Consider the following 19,614-nt stretch of genomic DNA (forward strand, 5'->3'; position numbering starts at 1 on the left):
GGAATTCCGGGAGTTGTAGTCTCCGAAGCTCCACCCTTTTCCCACTAGTTAATCCGATTCAATTCAGCGCCGCCGAGATGCTGGTGGCGCTGATGCTGTAGGCAAGCAGCCCTGCCGTTTGTAAGAGCTGCCAAAATGAAAGTTAAGGGAGCGAGCGGTCATTGATCCTGTCATGTTCATGACAAAGAATGCAGAATTTCCATTGGAAGGGGACGTCGGAGACCATGCAATGTTTTTTTTGTTTTGAAAAAGCAGGTGCATAATAGGTCCCGTTTTCTTCTCTGCCCTGAAATGGCTAGACACGCTTTCAAGGTGGGACATTAGAAGCTACCCATCAGCTTGCGCAACCGGCAAGGCAATGTGGCACGTTTTCATCAGCCTAACAGAGTTTTAAGGTCCATTCATAAGTACAGATTCGTAAATATGCTTCAGTTGCAGTTTTGAAAAAGCCTCCGGTTAGAATATCGAAATGTTTATTTATATTATTCGCTTAGCAAAAACTTATATACCACTTTGAGTGTAATAAGAACTAAGCAACCTACAGGAATTGTTATTAAAATCATCCATAAAAATAGTTGGACACAAATAATTAAAACATTTTAAAGATAATTAAAATAACAGTAAGAGATTAAAACATGTCAATGTCTACATGTCTGGGTAAAGGTAAAGGGACCCCTGACCATTAGGTCCAGTCGTGACCGACTCTGGGGTTGCTGCGCTCATCTCACTTTATTGGCCGAGGGAGCCGGCGTACAGCTTCCGAGTCATGTGGCCAGCATGACTAAGCCGCTTCTGGCGAACCAGAGCAGCACACAGAAACGCCGTTTACCTTCCCGCCGGAGCGGTACCTATTTATCTACTTGCACTTTTGACGTGCTTTCGAACTGCTAGGTTGGCAGGGACTGAGCAACGGGAGCTCACCCCGTCGCGGGGATTCGAACCGCCAACCTTCTGATTGGCAAATCCTAGGCTCTGTGGTTTAACCCACAGCGCCACCCACATCCCAACATGTCTGGGTAGGCTTGCCTTAATAAAAGTGTTTTCAGCGGGTGCCGAAGAGTATAGCAAAGGTGCTGATGTCAAGTGGCAGGGAGTTCCAAAGTGCAGGTGCTGTCACACAAGATCAATTTCTTATAAGTGCAGAATTCATGTTATAGGGTACCTGTAACAGAACCAGTTCCGCAGAATGAAGTAGCTGAGTGGATACGTACTGGGTAAACTGTTGATATGTAGAGGCCACAAACAATGCATTTTGCTCCTATTGGCCATTGATTTTACTTTGACATTGTGCTGGTTTTAACAACATCCATCTCAAAGGTTGGGACATTGTTATTTTTGTTTGCTTTTATATTTGTAAGCCTTTTTGAGAAACTACTGTGTGGAAAGCAGAGTATAAATTGTAAAGACAAAGTAAGCTTAATGTACAATGTCCATAAAGCGAGTGATGTCTCCAGGCAGTGTTGAAAATAGCATTCAGTAAAAATGAAGTGGATCCACTATGCACTTTGCTATAGCATCACATAGTCTGGATGTGACCTCTGTGTTTGCAAGCATATACACTCCCTCACACACATGTAAAATTCCAGAGTTTAGATTAGGGACAAGTAAATTCAAGAGCTGATGGGGGGTGATGTGCCCCCCCCCTGCCTAGGTTGCTCACTGACCAAATCCTCCAACAGCGGTAGGGAACCATTTTTGCCCCACATTGTGCAAGACAGTTAAAGGGCACATTCTGGCTTGGAGCGGGAGCAGTGGGGGACGTGAGGGGAATGCAGAGTAGGGTCATTGAGGAGTGTAGCCTGGGGACATAGGATGTGGCCTGGGAAGAGTTCCAAGGGCCAGATTGAGAGGCCCCTGGGGCCATATTCAGCCCCTGGGCCTCAGTTTCCCCGCCCCTGTCCTACAGGCAGTTGACATCTCCTCCAACCAAGCTGCTGAAGGAAAGGGTGAATCCAATCAACAGGGATTCTAGAAAGTTAAGCAGCACATTTGAGAGACAGCTACACTGATTTTAACACTGCACGTGTTTCTTCCACTGAGAAAGTTGTTTAGACACTTTGGTGAAATCCACTTCTTTTCTGAAGAGAGTGAACCTGCTGGAGTCTCTGTTTTTAGCCAAGTGAAGACTGGTCTCCAGGTTTCCATGCCAGTGGCGTAGCGTGGGTTGTCAGCACCCGGGGCAAGGCAAGTAATTTGCGCCCCCTAACCCGTGGATTTGCGCCCGCTAACCCGTGGATTTGCCCTAACCCCAGATGTTGCGCCCGGTGCGGCCGGCCCCCCCTGCACCCCCCATGCTACGCCACTGTTCCATGCTGACTTGACTGCAAAAAGCGCTAAGTGCCACCCATCAGGAAATGAAACGTTGCCCTAGAGAACTGTGTTGGCCTGTGACACCACTTCCCATACTGGATTGTCATTTTGAGGTGCAGCACTGCAGGAAATGAAGAGAATTGCCTGCCTTCTTCATGCATGGCAAATTCAGTGCACCTCACATAAAGCCTGGTATGGGGAGGGGTGGTTAGGGCTGGGAGAAAGCTAGTGATCACTAACAGCATGAGTTGTGCAAGTGTGTAAGGGGAGAGAAGTTGGGAGAAGGAAGAAACTGCTTAGGATTTCTGGCCAGATGTGAACACAGAATGCTACCAAGTTTGTGCACATGTAGCAGCAGTTTTTAAAAATACATAAAAGCATTACAGGGTAAGACCACTAAAAGGAAGATGCTGGGAAGAATAGCAAACGGCACAGAGTGTGGAGGCTACTGGAAAACCTTCAACAGACCACACTCATGCTGTGTACAATTACTGAGGGGACACTGTAGGCAAATACTGAGTTACAATTATGTATGACTACAGTTAGTAGTTTCTGGATTATGAATTCAGCTCCTACTCAGCGAGTGAAGAGCACACATATAAAATGGGCTACAAATGAAGACAATCAACCCTAGAAGGCCCCTGAAGTGCTTTTGAGGCATTTTTCCTCCTTCTAATCCACACTCTCCTGTTAAAGGATGAAGTCTCAGTTACCCAAATTACTTCTGATATTCCCCCTTTTCAGTTAAACACAATGAATATTCCAAGCTCGGTGTAAATTATAGCAAACCTCTCTAACCACAGTATTTCCCCAGCATGTGACTTTAAAAACATACGCAGTGATAATTAAGGGGTTGGCTCAAATGTCCTCCCCACCTTAGCACTGAGTTATCACAGTATATGTGTGTTGTCCACCACAGAAGTCAACATTACACGTATAATGTAGGAGGTGGGAGTCTATCATATTAATTCAGCATTTCCAACTTGTGATGCATTTTAAGTGTAAACAGATCCATGTTCCCCACCACTTTCTTCCCACTATTATCTATTTTGTGAAATTTATATATCGCTTAATTGTACAAAACCTTAAAGTAGTTTATGTAATCCTCCTGCCCAGAACAAAGACAAATCAAATTCTTTTACATTTTTAATGTATTTTATTTTTTAAAAAGAAAAAAAGCCCCACAAAATCATGACATTCAAGTTGGTTATTGAATTTTTCTGTCACAGTCTGTGTTTCTGGGAATTAACAGAAATTGTTTATTATTAATTTAAACCACACACCAGAAATGAGACTAAAAATCAGGCTGGAGAGTGACAAAGAATAATCTGCAGGGGACTTCATCAAAACAAAGTATGAGCAGCCCTGACTGGGGTAAAGGGAGTTATCAGGGAAGGACCCTGAGCACCTGGGTGTAGAAGATCAACGAATAGTTTTGACTGGGCTCTTAAAATTGCTGGCAGCCTGAAGCTGCAGCTGGTAAGCCATAGGGTGGATCTTGAATCCGTAAAGTCTGAAATAGAAAAGTGAAGGGTTAAAATGGAAGATTCAGGGAAGAAAAGCTCAAACAGCTACCAGATATTTCAGTAAAAGGTAGGGATAAACTTTCATTAATTTTCAAACTGAACACCCATTAGGAACACATCACTAAGAGGACAGTGCCAGCCTTGGTGCCCCCCGCCCCGTAACTGTAGTGCCCATTTGCTGCCTTCCCTCTCCAGCTGCTTCCCTGTGGCTCATCTCAGCCCACCACCCTGCCCACCCCATCACCCACAGCACTGCCTGCAAGGCTGTGTGTAGGGAGGCGAAGGCTTCTCCCTATGGATGGGGGGGGGGGTTCCTCTTCAGCATCTCACTCCATCTCATCCAAGAATTGAGATTCCAGCTTCTTCCTTCTCCCTTTCTGTCTAGGGAGGAGTGGAGGAAGTTTGCCTTCCAACTGCAAGGGCTCGCCTGCCTCCTGTTTCCTTCCTTCTGGCTCTCTTCAGAAAGGAACACAGACACATACCTGATTCTCATCATTCCCCCCCCCCCCCATTAAAAAACAATAAAAAGTAATGAAATTAAGCAAATGGTTTCTTTGTGGACTTCAGACCACGTCACAATTTGTGGGGGAATTGGCGTGTGAGGGAGCATTGTTAAGGGAATGTGAGAAGATGGGATGACTTGCCCTGGATTGTCACTTCTCCAGATGAATTGCTTATTTATGGGGTGACTAGTCTCTCTTCTGCATAAGCTCCAACCTTGGGAGTACTTTTATTACTCTTCTCCATGGGGAAGTAATGTATCTCCCCCCCACCCCAGAAATATTGCAAGTATAAGGCTTCTCCTTATGCTTATCTGGATATGGGGGTGGGGGGTTCCCTCTCCAGCATCTCACTCTTACTCTTTCAATCTACGCTCCACCTCATCCAGGAATCAACACAAGGTTTGGCTGCTTCTTCCTTCCCACCTCTCTGTCTAGGTAGCAGTTGCCAGGACATCACCCCATTTGCTTCTACACTGTTCCATCCTTATTTCAGACATTGTGATATATCGGTATATTGCAATGTGTAGCTGGTGTTATATCATGATACTGAAAACCAGATACTGCCCAACCCTACTTCATATGCAAACTATTGGGAGGCAAGCAGCCCAGCCCAACCTGAACAGAGCTGGATACCACTTTTGAGCCAGCCCTGCATCTCAGCCATCTCAATATCTCCATTCAAGTGATGGAATGGGTAGCAATAAGCTGGGCAGGTCAGCTAAGCAGTGCTGGCCCAGTCAAAAGGCAGTTCTGCTCTCAGGCTTTCTTTCACCACCAAGGACAACTGAGGTTTCTACTTTGTGGTAGAAACCTTCAGCAAATCCTGTCTCCTTACTAGTAGGAGGATATTTTTGCCAGGAAGCTGGAATTTTCTTGGTGAAAGTATGTGTGGCTGTGGCTGCATGTGTGAGAGATGACCTCGTGGCTGGGTATGGGTGGCCCTCAAGCAGGTTAGCTGGAAAGGGTAGCAAGCACCCAATGGAAGTAACAAGAGAAAATGTGGATTTGGTTGGCTGAATTTAAGCAGCAAGGAAGGATAAACCTGTGATCCCAATACTTTCCTGGAATATTTTCACCTGACATCTTTTGAAGCAGTCTTACCTGGGCACAAATTGGTTAGCAGGTCGTTTCGGCCGATACTCCGGGTGCACCATAAACAACATGTGGGGGAAGCCTGTCCCAAAATAGGCCCCATCTGTGTGATGGTGGCGGGAAGATTTGGGGGTGTAGACATCCATGCACTTAGGGCAGTAAAGTTTAACCATGGCCTCCCCTGGGATATCAGATAAGCCTAGGAGTGAAGAAGAAAGCAAAGTTCAAACAAGAGGTGGCTTTGGGGCTCAGACCCAACATCAAACCTAAGTGTTGGCAGTTCTAAGATGAGCAGTTTTCAAGCCTTTTAAACAGATAATTCAACAATAAAAATTCTGAAATAGCCTGTTTGCGCAAGTACCCACCCTCAAGTTTTGATGCTACCTGCAACCCTCCTGGATTCCCTCCAATTAAGTACATCTTTATTGCACTACTCAAGAACTCTGACATGCAATTCAACTTTAGACCCCCTCCCATTAGCTCCTAAAAAACCTCTTCCCCAGTACACAAACTCACCAATGGGCAGCATGGGCTGGTTCTCACAATAAACTCGGGGGCAATAACCAAAGTCTCCTTGCTGGTATTTCTCAAGCTAGAAAAAAGAAAGTGTTTGCAAAAGAAATTAGGACTTCCTCACCACGTTGTGGGAAGACAACTCCAGAGTAAGATTGGTTAGGTCAGGAGGTAATCAAGAATAGCCTTTAAGGAGTTCCAAATCGGGTCTATCACTGGCCACTTAGGACAGCCAAGAGAATATTATAGTATAAGTTAAAGTGCCTTTCCCTTCTTGACTTCATTGCCTCTGATTTCAATGTGGCTATATCAGAGCATTAGCAAATAAGTTACAGGATGACCTGCTTATACAACAACATAGACATTCACCATTTGGGCAATTCCACGGTTTGTGAGGATGTAGCGGGCATGGATGAGGCCGTAGAGCATTTCAGCTGCCTGTTCAATCAAGTCACTCTGGTTAGGGTTGTCCTCAAGCTCCTCATCTACAAGAGGACAGGAAAAAGTCAAGAGCTAATATAAGAAAAGTACAGGAGAGCCATAGAGACTCTGACAGAGATGAAGGTTCCCCATCATGTGCTCTAGTCCACTGCTGAAACAATTGATCATCATCATCATCCCACCCCTCACCCTAAGGACCCAGGGCAGGTTACAACGTTAAAACACAGTATTAACAACATTTTTAAACACCTTACAATCACAGAAATAAGGTGGATCAAAAAATTATACACCTCAAATGTCAAAAGCAAGGGTAGAAGGATGCATCATCTGATACAAACAGTTTCTAAGACCACATTATACCTAATGCTAGCACTGCACATGTACAATTCTCTCTCTGCCTCTGTATTTTACTCCCTTTCCTAGCACACCAAATTCTAGCTGTACAACTTAGTGACAAAACATATTCACTAATTTTGCCAGATGTACAGAATAATTAAGGAGGGAAAGTATCAGAAGTCTTTATCGGTTTCTGATCTTGGCTTCTCTAATAAGACTATGGGTTGTATCTAACAAAGCAACTGCTTGCACAACTGAACTCTCCACTCCCTGCTCTAGCGGTTCCACCAAACCACACAGATTTGCAGTGTGGGTGGGGAGTGATTCTGTTGTGTGAATGGAAGCAGTTCTGCTCATGAAATGATTTTTCTGGGTTCAACCCAATGACATCCATGCCATTTATCAGATACATGAAATAGGCAACTTCATATGGAAAGACAGAATATAAATTTAATTAAGAACACATAATCAGGATTTCCAAAATGTATGGTTTCCAAGGCAAGCTGCTCCACAGAACTGGCCCAATAATTTACATCCTTGCAAATACTTAACCTCTGCTTTTAATGAAGTCTCAGAAACTTCAATTCCAAGTCCCCATGTGCACTAATGTTACAGCAGAAAATCAGAGGAGGATTTTGACATTCTGAGCAGTATGCACAATTTTGTTTTAGCAGAATACAAAGAAATATTTTAGAGTAGTATTTAACTAGCCCTCTCTTGATTTGTTTGCCATTTTTTTAACAGGACGTTGTCTCAAATTAATAATCTCACAGACAGACATGCTTTCAGAGATCTGTGCTTTATGTAGATAAATAATAATAATAATAATTAATAATAATTTTTTATTTATACCCCGCCCTTCCCAGTTTAAAAACTGGGCTCAGGGTGGCTAACAGCAAATATAAAACATTGATTAAAATATGACTTTAAAACAACATAAAATACAACATAAAATACAGCATCCATATCAATAAAATTCTAAAATACAGGGGTCATTTGGGGGGGGGGACCCAGTCAGTAGACATCAAATGATCACCAGGGATAACTGGCCAAGTTGGTCCTACTAGGGCCAGCAAGGAGACCAGGGAAGAATTTAAATGTGGGGTCCCAGAAAGGGTTTCTTCATAGAAGAGGAAAGGGAAAAGGGAATAGAGGATCAGGCTAATTCAAACTGAAGGCCAGGCAGAATAGCTCTGTCTTACAGGCCCTGTGGAAGGAGATCAAGTCCTGCAGCATAAACAGAAGCACCCTGCTGCTGCTGCTGCTGCTGCTAATAATAATAATAATAATAATAATAATAATAAACTTGTACCCATGCTATGTAAATTCTTATTACACGACAAAATGAAACTTGAAGTCTAGTCATTCCAAAATATGCAAGAAGTTTTAGGATAGCAGTGTGCCCTCATTAGGATAACCCTGTGACCACTGACCACATTTACTCTTAGTCCCAAATGGCAGGTGGTCTGAGATGTAATCAGTAAAACAAAAAGAACCATCTTTCACCTGGTTCCAAATCGAGGATCATATCCAAGGCCTGGCGATAGTGGGGAACTTGCTCATTGAGGCCAGTCAGGTTGAACTTGTCTTGGATGTAATCTTCATCTACCTAGAATAGAAATAAAAAATACTCAAACTCAAGATCAGCCAAATAAACTATTGTCTCTACCAAGTGACCTATTCTGACTTCTCAGATCCCCTCAGCCTATTTGACATCTCATCCTATACTCACTCACTGGGCAGTAAGCTCCATTGAACTCAGTGGCATTGGGGGGTTTTCTGAGTAGACAAGTACAGCATTACAATGCAAGTAACTAGCTTCCTAAGATTTCCATGAACTTCCAACTAATATACAAAACTCTTCATCCTCTCAAGAAACCCAGGAGTCCCTGTTCACTGCCAACACCCTTCCTACTACATAGTTAGGATATTTTTTTGTAGGGGGGGAATCATGCCATTTTGCTCCCAGCCTCTCTTACTAAAACTACATGCAAACACTGTTGTTGTTTAGTTGTTTAGTCGTGTCTGACTCTTCGTGACCCCATGGACCAGAGCACGCCAGGCACTCCTGTCTTCCTCTGCCTCCTGCAGTTTGGTCAAACTCATGCTGGTAGCTTCTAGAACATTGTCCAACCATCTCGTCCTCTGTCATCCCCTTCTCCTTGTGCCCTCCATCTTTCCCAATATCAGGGTCTTTTCCAGGGAGTCTTCTCTTCTCGAGGTGGCCAAATTATTGGAGTCTCAGCTTCAGGATCTGTCCTTCCAGTGAGCACGCAGGGCTGATTTCCTTCAGAATGGAGAGGTTTGATCTTCTTGCAGTCCATGGGACTCTCAAGAGTCTCCTCCAGCACCATAATTCAAAAGCATCAATTCTTCGGCGATCAGCCTTCTTTATGGTCCAGCTCTCACTTCCATACATCACTACTAGGAAAACCATAGCTTTAACACGCAAACATACTGAGGTCTTAATCCCAACTCACCTCACAGAAGAATTCATTGCCACGCATGGAGAACGGTGGTGGCAGCATCCCAACTCCTAGCTCCCAGCCCCTCTCTCACAAAATCCACACACACATTTGTTGAGGCCTTCATCCCAACTCACCTCACAGAAGAACTCATTGCCACGCAAGCCACAGAACCAGGAAATCCAGGACACTTCCTCAGAGCTACTCATCTTCCCGTCCTCTGTAGAAAAAAAAGGGTGCATCAACAGCCACATTTGCACAACCACTAACACACCTTCTCTTCCAGTTTAACCAGGAAACAGCTCCTTTATAAAAACACTTCTTATGCAAAGCACTTCAGTGGGTATAGAGAGTTTCAGCGCACCCTGTTCCAAGTCAGAAAACACACCCTTTCATTTCAGTGACTGCAGACCGGTATTAGAGGAGAAGCCAACGTGTTCCCTTCTACTTGAACGGCATCTCTCTCTCTCTCTGTTAGAACTAGGGAAAAATCCCTTTGCAGACTAGTTTAACCTCTACCCATGCCCTGCCCTTCTGCACAGAATTGTGAGAACAACACAACTCTTCCTTCCCTTGCTTTCTTGTTTTCTTTCTTTTTTTGCCTATGGCAGGCTCCCAAACGCCCTCCCTTAATCTTGCAGGGCCGTCTCCGTTGCCTAAAATTCCTCCCCTCTACTTTCTGGAGAGTAACCTCCTAAATATATGTCTCAATAACTCACCTCAGGGGGCTCAATTGCCTCAAGGAGAGGAACACGGGGTGCAAACAAGCTTTGGACCGCTAAGGCCTCTGCCAGTTTCCACCGCGCACGCGCCACTCTCACTGATGAAAGAGCATCACGGGACAGTAGTACTTCAGAATAAGGCTGGAGTTAGCAAACAAGATAGAGGAAACTACAAGTCCTAGAGTGCAGCCGCGAAGGAAATGGCAAGCACGTTCTGGGCCGCGGAGCACACTGGGATTTGTAGTCCAAAAGCCCTTTAAGACGCTGCGCCTTTGAGAAGAACAGGTTTAGGTGGAGTGGTCCAAGACGATCAGTGAGAGGCGTCTAGGTAGACGGGATGTAAAGTTTGCCTCTGCCGCGCTAACCTTTAACGAATGCAGTATGGTAAATATGGTCAAATACTATTTCAATTTAAAAGGAGACAGGAGTAGGAGAGTTCCTAAAGAATTGTCATGAGCGCTTGAGACGGAAGCCTCCTTGGTCAGATAAACTTGCCATAACTGAAATAGCAGCCCGAAGCTCCGAGAAACTTGATTTGTACGGGAAAGACGGCTCATGGATCCCCTACCACGAGCTAGGTACCGATTCAGAATTGAAGCGGTAGCTGCAGCTTTCTCTTACAAAGCGAGGAAAAAGAGGGCGGCTATCAGGCGCGCATCACGGTGACTTCAGATTTTAACCATCCTCATGAGGTTTTGGTCATCAGCATACAAATGGGATCTACTCTTCCAGGTCTCCCACCTGTGGTTCCTCCTCATTTGCTTGCAATGACATCATCATTCATTAATGCATATTTAGCAGGAGACAAGAGTTTGAAAAAGAATTTGGTGATTGCAGCAGTTTGCAGGTGTGGGCCCTCCTGCTGGCAAGATGGGGCAACTGCAGTAAAGTGCTTGCTTCTTTCTGTACTGCATATGTTATCATTTACTTTACAGTTCAATCTCTAAAACATGTTTCCTTGTATTTAGTCCCATGGAGTACAGTGGGACTTACTCCCAGGTAAATGCATATAGGTTTGCAGCCCTAATGCAGGATATATCAGCAGGTCCAGACCAACTGAAAAATCCTGATGGGTTTGCTGATGTCTTTTAATGTACATTTTAAAATACTCACTAAATAAGTGCAGGACAGACTTTAGGCTTGTGAGTTTGGGATCAACCTTGTGATTTACTAGGAACCCAAGAGTCACCAACTGCAGCCATTCTTTTAAGCAGCTTGGCTTGTTGTTGTTGTTGTTGCAGCACCATCCTCAAATGTTTTCATATATAAATACTTAATACATTTAGAGCTGCAGTTATATAGCTACGTCTAGGAGCAAGTTCTATTGAACCCTATAGGGATGACATCAGAGGAGACAAGTATAGGATTGTGCTGGCACTTCCCACTCAAAATTTAAATTAAGTTAAAGAAAACTGTTTAGCTTAGCTTTCAACATAAGCCTCCAGAATTCTCTTCAACTGGAAGTGATAGGGCCAAGTCATTTCTATGAGGGCAGTGCTTGAATTGGGGGGTGGGAGAGTTGGGGGGTACCAATGAAATCCACAAATCACATCTCCTGACGTCCTCCCTCACAACTTTAGTCATATCACTCCCATAATTTTCTAAAAATTGTAGCTAAAGGGGCAGTCACAAAAGGAAAGTGGGTGATCCCCCTATAATTCACAAACTACATGAAGAGAAACTAGATTCATTTCCCACTATCCAGTGCAGGCCTCCCATCCACAGTAATTTACCATCCCTGATGCTGGTGCTGCTTCGCCGACTCATTCTGTCTGCAGTGCCCGTTCTCAACATGGCTGTCATTTTAGGTTTTCTCTTAATTAGCCATGCCTGTTCAATGGATATAAATATATAAAGATCAGCATTTATTTTATATATAAATATAATATTTTTCTACCTCACTCTACAGCAAAAATGGTTGCCAGATCAGCTTATAGAGCATGACAGCCACTTCTCCCAGGTTTACAATCTAAGAGGCAGGTACAAAAGGGAAAAAAGGGGAAAGGGAGGAGGACAAGTAACTTTGGCCAATTGTTCAAGTTATATGATAGTGCTTATAATAACCAACTGAAATGGAAATTTGGATTTTCCAAGGACAAACTTCCCTTTCCCCTTCTGAACCACTTGGCAAGATAACTGGCATAGTAATAATTAAGCCTAAACCAAATGACTAAATACTTAGGTCACTTGGGAAGTTCTGTTCCGACCAGTTCCTTCATCAGTCACCACAGCCTTTTTACAAAGAACTTATGTAACTGAAATTTTTCTCTTATGGTTAGCTGCCTTGAGTTCCTGTTATTATGCAGAAAGTGGGGGGTGTCAGTCAATGTTTTATATAAATAATTGTTGCATTCTACCACCTTACCCTTCTTTAATTAATAGTTAATATCACTGTAACATGTTTGATAATTTTGGTTCACTTTCAGTGCAACATTTGTCTGAATTAGTTCAGTTTTAAATTTTACTTTTACCACATGTCTGCCTAAATCTTGATTACTGAAATGGTCTGTTGGATGCTTTTTAAGAGTCTTCTTTTTTTTTAAGTACAATCCTGCATCCACACCCACACACCCCAATATGGATGGCATGGGGAACTGGATGGCATGTAGCCACCTCTCTGCCAGCCTGTATTAGTGAGGAGGATGGACACTGGTTGGAGGGTGGCTTCCCATAGCTGAGACGTCCATTCTGGTGGGAAGCTGTTGCTGGTAGTTTTAGGCGGAGACAATTATGACTCTGGATCCAAAGCCGCAGAGATCACCCCCAGCTATACCAGCCTGGCATCCACACGCACAGCAAATAATAATAAATGCCACCCCACCTTCCGCAGGGGTTGGGATGTGTCGAAGAATTTGCTGTCTTGCTCCGATACTTCCCGTTTGGATTGCTGTTCATTTGTTGCAAGGAACTTTGACGTTTTTTACCGGCTACAAACTCACTTTAAGGGTGATAACACTAGAAAAGGATGTATATAGATCAGCCTTAATTGGGTTTATTTGCGTATCATCCCCTTTCTGGCAAAGTGGGTTTGCGACAGATACAGAACCTGACTAAGGCTGCAATCCTAACTCCTGTTTCCTGGATTCAAAAGCCTTTGAATTCAGCAGGAATTATTTCTGAACAGACATAGGCCTCACAGTAAAATTAAGTTATGAGCAACTAATGCCCGCCCGCCCCTTTCCACTCACTCAACACAGGGCGAGGGCAAAAGGGCAAATTCTTCGTGAAAAATAAAATAAAATGTAATACCAACACATTCGCAAGTCGCTTGGGAATGCTGTTTCTCACAAGTCTAGTGGGGCAGGGTGCCTATTTTCTAATTTTCATTAATATGGTCCCTTTTCTTTTTCTTTTTAAAAAACAGTTTACTCTCCAGAAAACGCAGGAGCTATGAGGGAAGAGCGAGCCTGCAGTATGCAAATTGGGTTAACCGTTAACTGCCGCGGCGCGAAAACGCTTGGCACGTGACTGCGCCTTGCGCCGGAAAAGGCGGGAAAGCGCGCCAGGCACCAGTCCGCGAGAACAACCGCCGCCGCCAACCTCCTAGGAGCAGACAGCGCATGCGTCTCCATTGCGACAGCGGGGCGCTCCCTCCGACACCCTACTGCGCAGGCGTCAGGTAAAGGGAAGGCTGCTTTAACCCTGCGTAAACAGGCAACTTTGTATCCGCTCGCCAGCTGCTGCTAAACAGACCCAACTTTCTCTAAGGTATATGCTTCTACGCCTGCGCGCTTTATCCCCCCCTTCCCCGGCGCCCCAGCTTGGCACATGCGCGTTACAAGCCTTTGCCAAGAACTCTGTGAGCGGCGCCATAGAGATTGTTTTGGAAAGCGTAGAGTGACCCGCCGCCTGAATTTCCGGTAAAGGAGAACTGGGTGAGTGTTTTCCTGGGTGGTAAGGAAAGGCCCGGGTCGGTAGGGCTTGTGTTGGGCTTCCCAGAGGCTGGGGGGGAGAGAGCAGCCCCCCACCTCGCACCCCCATTCCTGCTTCGGGGGTGGAGGGAGACCTTGGCTTGATTTCCTTCGCCCAGGGATCTGGGTGAAGCTCTGGAGAAGGCCCGACGTTCACCCCCCCCCCGCATCTCTAGGTTAAAATAGGTTAAAAATGTACACATTTTTATGTGTACACACCACATACATTTAAAGCAAACACACACGCGCAAATCCTGGGAACTCTTTTCTTAAGGGTGCTGGGAATTGTAGTTCAGCGGGGTGTGAACTATAGTTCCCAGGGTTCAGGAGGCTGCGGGTGGGAAGGTCCTCAGTGTATATCAGGGGTCAGCAGACTTTTTCAGCAAGGGGCCGGTCCACTGTCCCTCAAACCTTGTGGGGGGCCGGACTATATTTTGGAGGGGAAATGAACGAATTCCTATGCCCCACAAATAACCCAGAGATGCATTTTAAGTAAAATGACACATTCTACTCACGTAAAAACACGCTGATTCCCAGACCATCCGCGGGCTGGATTTAGAAAGTGATTGGGCCAGATCCAGCCCCCGGGCCTTAGTTTGCCTACCCATGGTGTATATACACAGCCAAGGGTTAGGTTGGAGGTGAGGGAGCGGCCTGAGATCCTCAAGAGATTCTCACACCCAGGTTCCTGTTTTCCCGTTCCTGCCACCCTTCCTACTTCTCTGGGCCTGACTGTCTTATTTCTGGCGAGTTTTTCCCAAAGTTGGTTTCATTTCTTCGGCGCTTCCTCCCAAACGCTGAATGCGGGAGGTGGCAGGCTCTCCTTCCTCGGTGGCTTTGAAGCAGAGGTTGGAGGCCCATCTGTCACGGACGCTCCCGCCGAGATTCCTGCACCGCAGGGGGGTTGGACTAGATGACCCTGGGGGTTCCCCTTCCAACTCTGTGATTCTGTGATTCTCTCCAACCTGCTTCTGCAAGTTTTCTCAAGCAGAGCTTCGGTTGCTGATCTGTAACACTAAGGATACCTGGTTGAACAACAGAGAACACAGTATCTGATGTAGTGTTCAGCATCCTGAGACTCTTTGTGGGGGTTTTAAAAAGTCGGTTTCTAACCATTATGCTTATGGAAACAGGCTTGAAATTATGTTGGTGGGTGACAGCTTAGAAGTTAGAGTAGTCTTAAACAGGATTTCAGGTAGCTGGAGAGAAGATCCATCATTGTCCTTCCTGACTCTTTGCATTTCCTAGCCATGCCTAACAAAATGAACTATACAAAATAAGCAGTTTCGTGCAAATTTGATTTGAGCTATTGGCCTGGTTTGGATAACTGTTTGAAGCCCCATAAACCATGGTTTGTGAAACCATAGAAGAGTGTATGGGCCAAAGCACCCTCTGCTCATTCCTCTTCTCTTCGTCTTCTATTGCATATTGTCTTTAATGTGAACTGAGAGCTCTGGTTTAAACCCTCAGCCCAAGCACTCATTCACAGCTTCATAAACCATGGTTTATGAAACAATGGAACAGTTGTCCAAACCATGCCATTGTATTACAGAACTGAGCTTTTATTAAAGTTTGGCTTTCTAGCACAGAATACAAGATGCACTTATTCAACAACAACAAAAACCTGATTTTTTAAAAAAAAAATAGAGGTGAAATCTTATGATTTTCTACAGATAAACAACTGGAGCAAGTATTTATATTTTATTTTATTTTTCATAACTTATTTGGGTTTTGCCAGTCAGAGAGAGGGGCAAGGAACTATGCAGAGCACTGAAGACCCCACCCCCCACTCAACCACTGGAAATCTTGCTCTGCCATATTTCTCTGGCTTCAGACATTTCAGCGGCCATTTGTGTGCATGCTTTAAAGCATGTTTTCACAAGCCAAATGCACTAGAAATTTCACTTTTCGGAAACATGGATTCCTAGGTAGTTGCTGCAAAATCATTGCACACATTCAGCCTTTATTACTTACCAAAAAAAGGGTCTTGGCATAACATGTAATTCTCTGACTCTTCTTTCAACAGGCTGCGAAGTTCCAGGTTGCAGTTTTGGCTTTATAACCAGAGCCAGCCTCTTCCAACATGAACCACGGTCCTCAGCTGATTGCTTTTACTCGTGCCCAGGAGGAATCAGATCTCTGGAGAGATGGGCATGTCCAGAAAAAAAGCTGCAGAGGCTCCCGTCTTGCTGGCCAGGAGGAAGGGAAAACAGCGGGTGAGGCAGCTCGCAGCTTCTATGAGAGCCTTTTGGAAGCTCCAGCTAATCCTGCGAGACCCTCACATAGGAAGCGAAAGGCGCCTTGCGTACGCCACCGACCTGCGCAAGAGCTTCATCCCGTCCAGAACCACCTGGGACCAACAAGTAGCCGCACAGGGAACAAGTTCCTGAAAGCCGCCCAGGATGGCGACCTGAAATCTCTGCGGACGCTGGCGGAGAAGGAAGGGTGTGATGTGAACTATAGAGACGATTATTATTGGACAGCGATTATGTGTGCAGCTTACGCTGGACGGGTGGAGGCTGTGAGATATCTCCTGAGCCGCGGCGCTGCCTGGGTAGGGGTCTGTGAACCCCAAGGCCGGGATGCTATGGATTTGGCTGAGGAGGCAGGACACCAGGATGTGGTGGATGCCCTACGGGAGAGTGAAAGGCCACAGGTGAAGGAGGAACCCTCCAGGTGAGCTTCCTTGTTCCTGAGAATTCAGCTAGGGCTCCTTTGGGAGGAAGAGCAGGATATAAATGTAATAAACTAAATATCCAGTTACTGTCTGGAGAAGAAAGCCTCTGAATGGGTTTGCTTTTAAATGCTGCTTCGGACTATTCCAGAAACCTAGGGATACCTGCCAATAAAACTGTCAGTTTTGAGAGATTCCCATCCACTTAAGACACTTCAACTGACCATCAGTTGTGAACATGGAAAGATCTCCCAGAGCAGCAGTAGTCAATATGTGGCTGGAATACCAACTCCCAGTATCCTTATCCAGTGGTTCTTGATGGCTGGGGCTGATGGGGGTTAGAGTCCAAAAGCATCTGGAGGGGGCACCATATTGGCTACCCCTGCTATAGAAGACCATTCCCTGCCACAAACCGTGCACCCCCTTCCTAGCATATCCAGGCCCTACATCCTTCTTCCCACATCTAGGCCCCAAATCACTAGAAGAGCTTGGGTGGAGCTAACCCTCTTGACTTGGGTTTGCATTTGTGTTGTTTTAAAACTTCTCTCAATTGGTGTTTTTTATTGTTTTTTCTGTATGCTTGTAAATGTGGGAAAGAGGATTCATAAATGATGATGATGATATTTTCATCCAGGCAGCACAGACACAGTAGGTAGGCACTCCCTTTTTTCCCTTTCTTTCTCAGGAGAAGTCTGTATTTGTGTTTCTTCCTCACTGTTCCCCTGTATGACGCTCTTTGAGGGTTACTACAGTCACAGTTTGTGTGAATGCGGCTTGCCTATTTCCGGTGTAATTTTCCTTTGTTCTCCAGTCCGCAGCCACCAGCCGAGAGGAACTACTGTGCCGTGTGCCGGACGCACTACAGCGAGGACACAGTGGCGTTGCACGAGCGCTCCACTGCTCACCTCTTCAACCGGCGCGACCCACTGCCCCCCACACGCTATCACATCCCAGAGAACAACGTGGGCTTCCGGCTAATGGTCAAGGGAGGTTGGGATCAGGAAGCTGGCTTGGGGCCTGAGGGCACTGGTCGCAAATTCCCGATCCAGACTGTCCTCAAGCGAGATCAGAAAGGCCTGGGCTTCTGCAGCGACCTCAGACCCAAAGTCACCCACTTTGACGCCAATGACTCCAGTGCAGTGGAGAGGCCCGTAGAGCAGAGGCCCAGGAAGGAAAGAGCAGCAACGGTGGGGAAACGAGAAGCGCGCCGCAGAGAGGCCAAGGCCGAAGCTTGGGAACGCAACCTCCGTACTTACATGAACCTTGATATTTGAACTCTTATTGGTTAGAGGAGCTGTCTACATAACCACTCGTTCTCCTTCTGGCCCAATCGGAGAGACAGGACAATGTTGTAAAGGGGAAAGGTCTGCTGAAGGAATGTACAAGGAGCTGCTGGCAGCTGGTAGGCAGTAGCCAAAGTGGGTAACCCAGAAAAATAAACGTGGAGTTTCCCATGTGTCGCACTAGGCCATAACACACTCAGGCATCCTTGGACCACCCAGGTAAACAGGCCCAAAGGTCAGAAAAGGCTCTTGGCTTCCTTTCAGGATCCCCAAGGGAGGCAGAAGATGAAAATCTCTCTGTTTTTCCTCCTTTCCCCGGAGATCTGTTAGCAAACAAAATGTTAGCTTTCGCTCTGCACAGTCATTGGTGTTCATTGGGCAGGGCTATGTGTACTCTTATGCTGGGAAGAAAAATAGAATTATTTGCCAACAGTGTTCCAGAACTCGCCTCGCGAAAGAGCTGAATTTATGTAGCTTATAGAAACTATTCAAATTAAATTACCTTATGCAGAAATGTTTGTCATTTTGCATGCATTATTCTCCGTGACGGACATTGAGCTATGAAGGGCATGGAAGCCCCAGTCCCTGGGCATCTAACCCATTCCTGCCCCCAAGCCCTCTTAGGTCCCAGAGGGCATTTCTCATGCGTTTTCAGTATATATCATAGAATCATAGATTTGGAAGGAACCCAAGGGTCATCTAGTCCAACCCCCTGCAATGCAGGAATCCCAGCTGAAAGATCCATGACAGATATTACAGCCATAAGGGGACTTGACTTTTAAAAGATTTTCCTCAGGAAGCTGGATCCTGCACGGTAACTTTTTCATTGACTCCATGGAGTCTCTATGTATTGTCTTGTCCAGGGGAAGTCCCCCCCGGGCTACTCCAGACATGGCAATACTTGTGGTGGCTGAGCTCTTGGGTGAAGAGAGTTGTGCTTCTCCAGTTCCCTTGCACATAATTTGAAGGTGTGCTGCAATTTGATCCTGTACCAACAAATGGGGCAAGCTCCAAGACAGTCAAAAGCACAAGCAACTTGTCTTTTGCAACTCTTGCTGTGCGCGCTCTCTCTCTCTCTCTTTCTCTCTCTCTCTCTCTCTCTCTGTGTGTGTGTGTGTGTGTGTGTCCATCCATCCGTCCCCTGGCTGCCCTTCCCCTGAGAGCTACACCCTGGATACCTGTTAGCCTTTCCCTAGCTACAAAAACATGGGAAACAAATAAGTATATACTGGAGACAAAACAGCAAAATAACAGGTTGAACAGCTGCTCGGGTCATGACTCATTCAGCACTTGCTCAGTGCACCAGGAGGAGAAAGATCTGAGCTCCAACCTCTGAGGGGTGAGTTATTGAGCCTCCCAACATACCTCCACACAAAGTAGGACTATAGCAAGGAGGCAGGACTGGCAGCCCAGATTGGTGCAGTATGTGTGTGTGTATGAATGAATGAATGAATGAATGATAAACGTAAGGAGGCAGGAGGGAAAGGATGGAAGAAGATGGGCGTTTTCTTTTGTCCATGATAGGTGAGATGGTATTAGATGTAGGAGATATGTAATCAAAAACATGGGATCCAATAAAGGATGATCTTACCTTGTCTAAAATAAGACATCTCCGACAGATGTGTGGCCAGCCTTTTCTAGAAACATTACAGGAGGTTCCACAGCCCCTGGAGGCATTTTGTTTCAGTGCTGAACTGCTTGTGTTTGGAAGTATTGCCTTACTAAGGGTATAGGAAGAGGCCCTGCAAGATCAGGCCAAAGACCCATCTAGTTTAGCATCGTGTTCTCGCAGTAGCCGACCAGATACCAGGCAGGACCTGAATGCAGCAGTACACTCT

The 19,614-nt window shown here is 45.6% G+C and overlaps 2 protein-coding genes across 7 annotated transcripts; one reads left to right on the forward strand and one right to left on the reverse strand.

Annotated features, from left to right (window-relative positions):
• Positions 1-3,444: 3,444 nt before the first annotated feature.
• CSNK2B (casein kinase 2 beta) lies at positions 3,445-13,268 on the reverse strand. 3 transcript variants are annotated; one of them, XM_028719881.2, is made up of 8 exons: positions 13,162-13,268; positions 11,642-11,738; positions 9,324-9,406; positions 8,228-8,330; positions 6,314-6,429; positions 5,948-6,023; positions 5,441-5,630; positions 3,445-3,823 (listed from the first exon to the last, which is right to left on the reverse strand). In XM_028719881.2, the coding sequence occupies exons 2-8, from the start codon at positions 11,709-11,711 to the stop codon at positions 3,733-3,735; spliced, it is 729 nt and encodes a 242-aa protein (XP_028575714.1). In that variant the 5' UTR covers positions 11,712-11,738; positions 13,162-13,268; the 3' UTR covers positions 3,445-3,732. The 3 variants fall into 3 exon arrangements, with proteins under 3 accessions (XP_028575714.1, XP_028575713.1, XP_028575715.1); XM_028719880.2 differs by having other exon boundaries at positions 13,158-13,265; XM_028719882.2 differs by lacking the exons at positions 11,642-11,738; positions 13,162-13,268 and adding an exon at positions 9,906-10,049.
• GPANK1 (G-patch domain and ankyrin repeats 1) lies at positions 10,171-18,290 on the forward strand. 4 transcript variants are annotated; one of them, XM_028719878.2, is made up of 3 exons: positions 10,171-10,292; positions 15,846-16,495; positions 17,305-18,290. In XM_028719878.2, exons 2-3 carry the CDS (start codon positions 15,903-15,905, stop codon positions 17,765-17,767), a joined length of 1,056 nt encoding a protein of 351 aa, XP_028575711.1. In that variant the 5' UTR covers positions 10,171-10,292; positions 15,846-15,902; the 3' UTR covers positions 17,768-18,290. The 4 variants fall into 4 exon arrangements, with proteins under 4 accessions (XP_028575711.1, XP_028575709.1, XP_028575708.1 ...); XM_028719876.2 differs by lacking the exon at positions 10,171-10,292 and adding an exon at positions 13,390-13,527; XM_028719875.2 differs by lacking the exon at positions 10,171-10,292 and adding an exon at positions 13,425-13,616.
• The last annotated feature ends 1,324 nt before the right edge of the window (positions 18,291-19,614 follow it).

This window comes from Podarcis muralis, chromosome 2 (genome assembly GCF_964188315.1).
Source record: "Podarcis muralis chromosome 2, rPodMur119.hap1.1, whole genome shotgun sequence".
Taxonomy (NCBI): domain Eukaryota; kingdom Metazoa; phylum Chordata; class Lepidosauria; order Squamata; family Lacertidae; genus Podarcis; species Podarcis muralis.

What these genes read in the sequence shown, in the direction of transcription:
- CSNK2B (XM_028719881.2), bottom strand. Translation starts at nt 11,711, where the DNA reads ATGACAGCCATGTTGAGAACGGGCACTGCAGACAGAATGAGTCGGCGA. An exon ending in GCAATGAGTTCTTCTGTGAG is followed by an intron (nt 8,331 to 9,323) that starts GTGAGTTGGGAT and finishes TTTCTATTCTAG; the next exon opens with GTAGATGAAGATTACATCCA. An exon ending in GATCCTCGATTTGGAACCAG is followed by an intron (nt 6,430 to 8,227) that starts GTGAAAGATGGT and finishes GTCCTCTTGTAG; the next exon opens with ATGAGGAGCTTGAGGACAAC.
- GPANK1 (XM_028719878.2), top strand. Translation starts at nt 15,903, where the DNA reads ATGAACCACGGTCCTCAGCTGATTGCTTTTACTCGTGCCCAGGAGGAA. An exon ending in GTGAAGGAGGAACCCTCCAG is followed by an intron (nt 16,496 to 17,304) that starts GTGAGCTTCCTT and finishes TTTGTTCTCCAG; the next exon opens with TCCGCAGCCACCAGCCGAGA.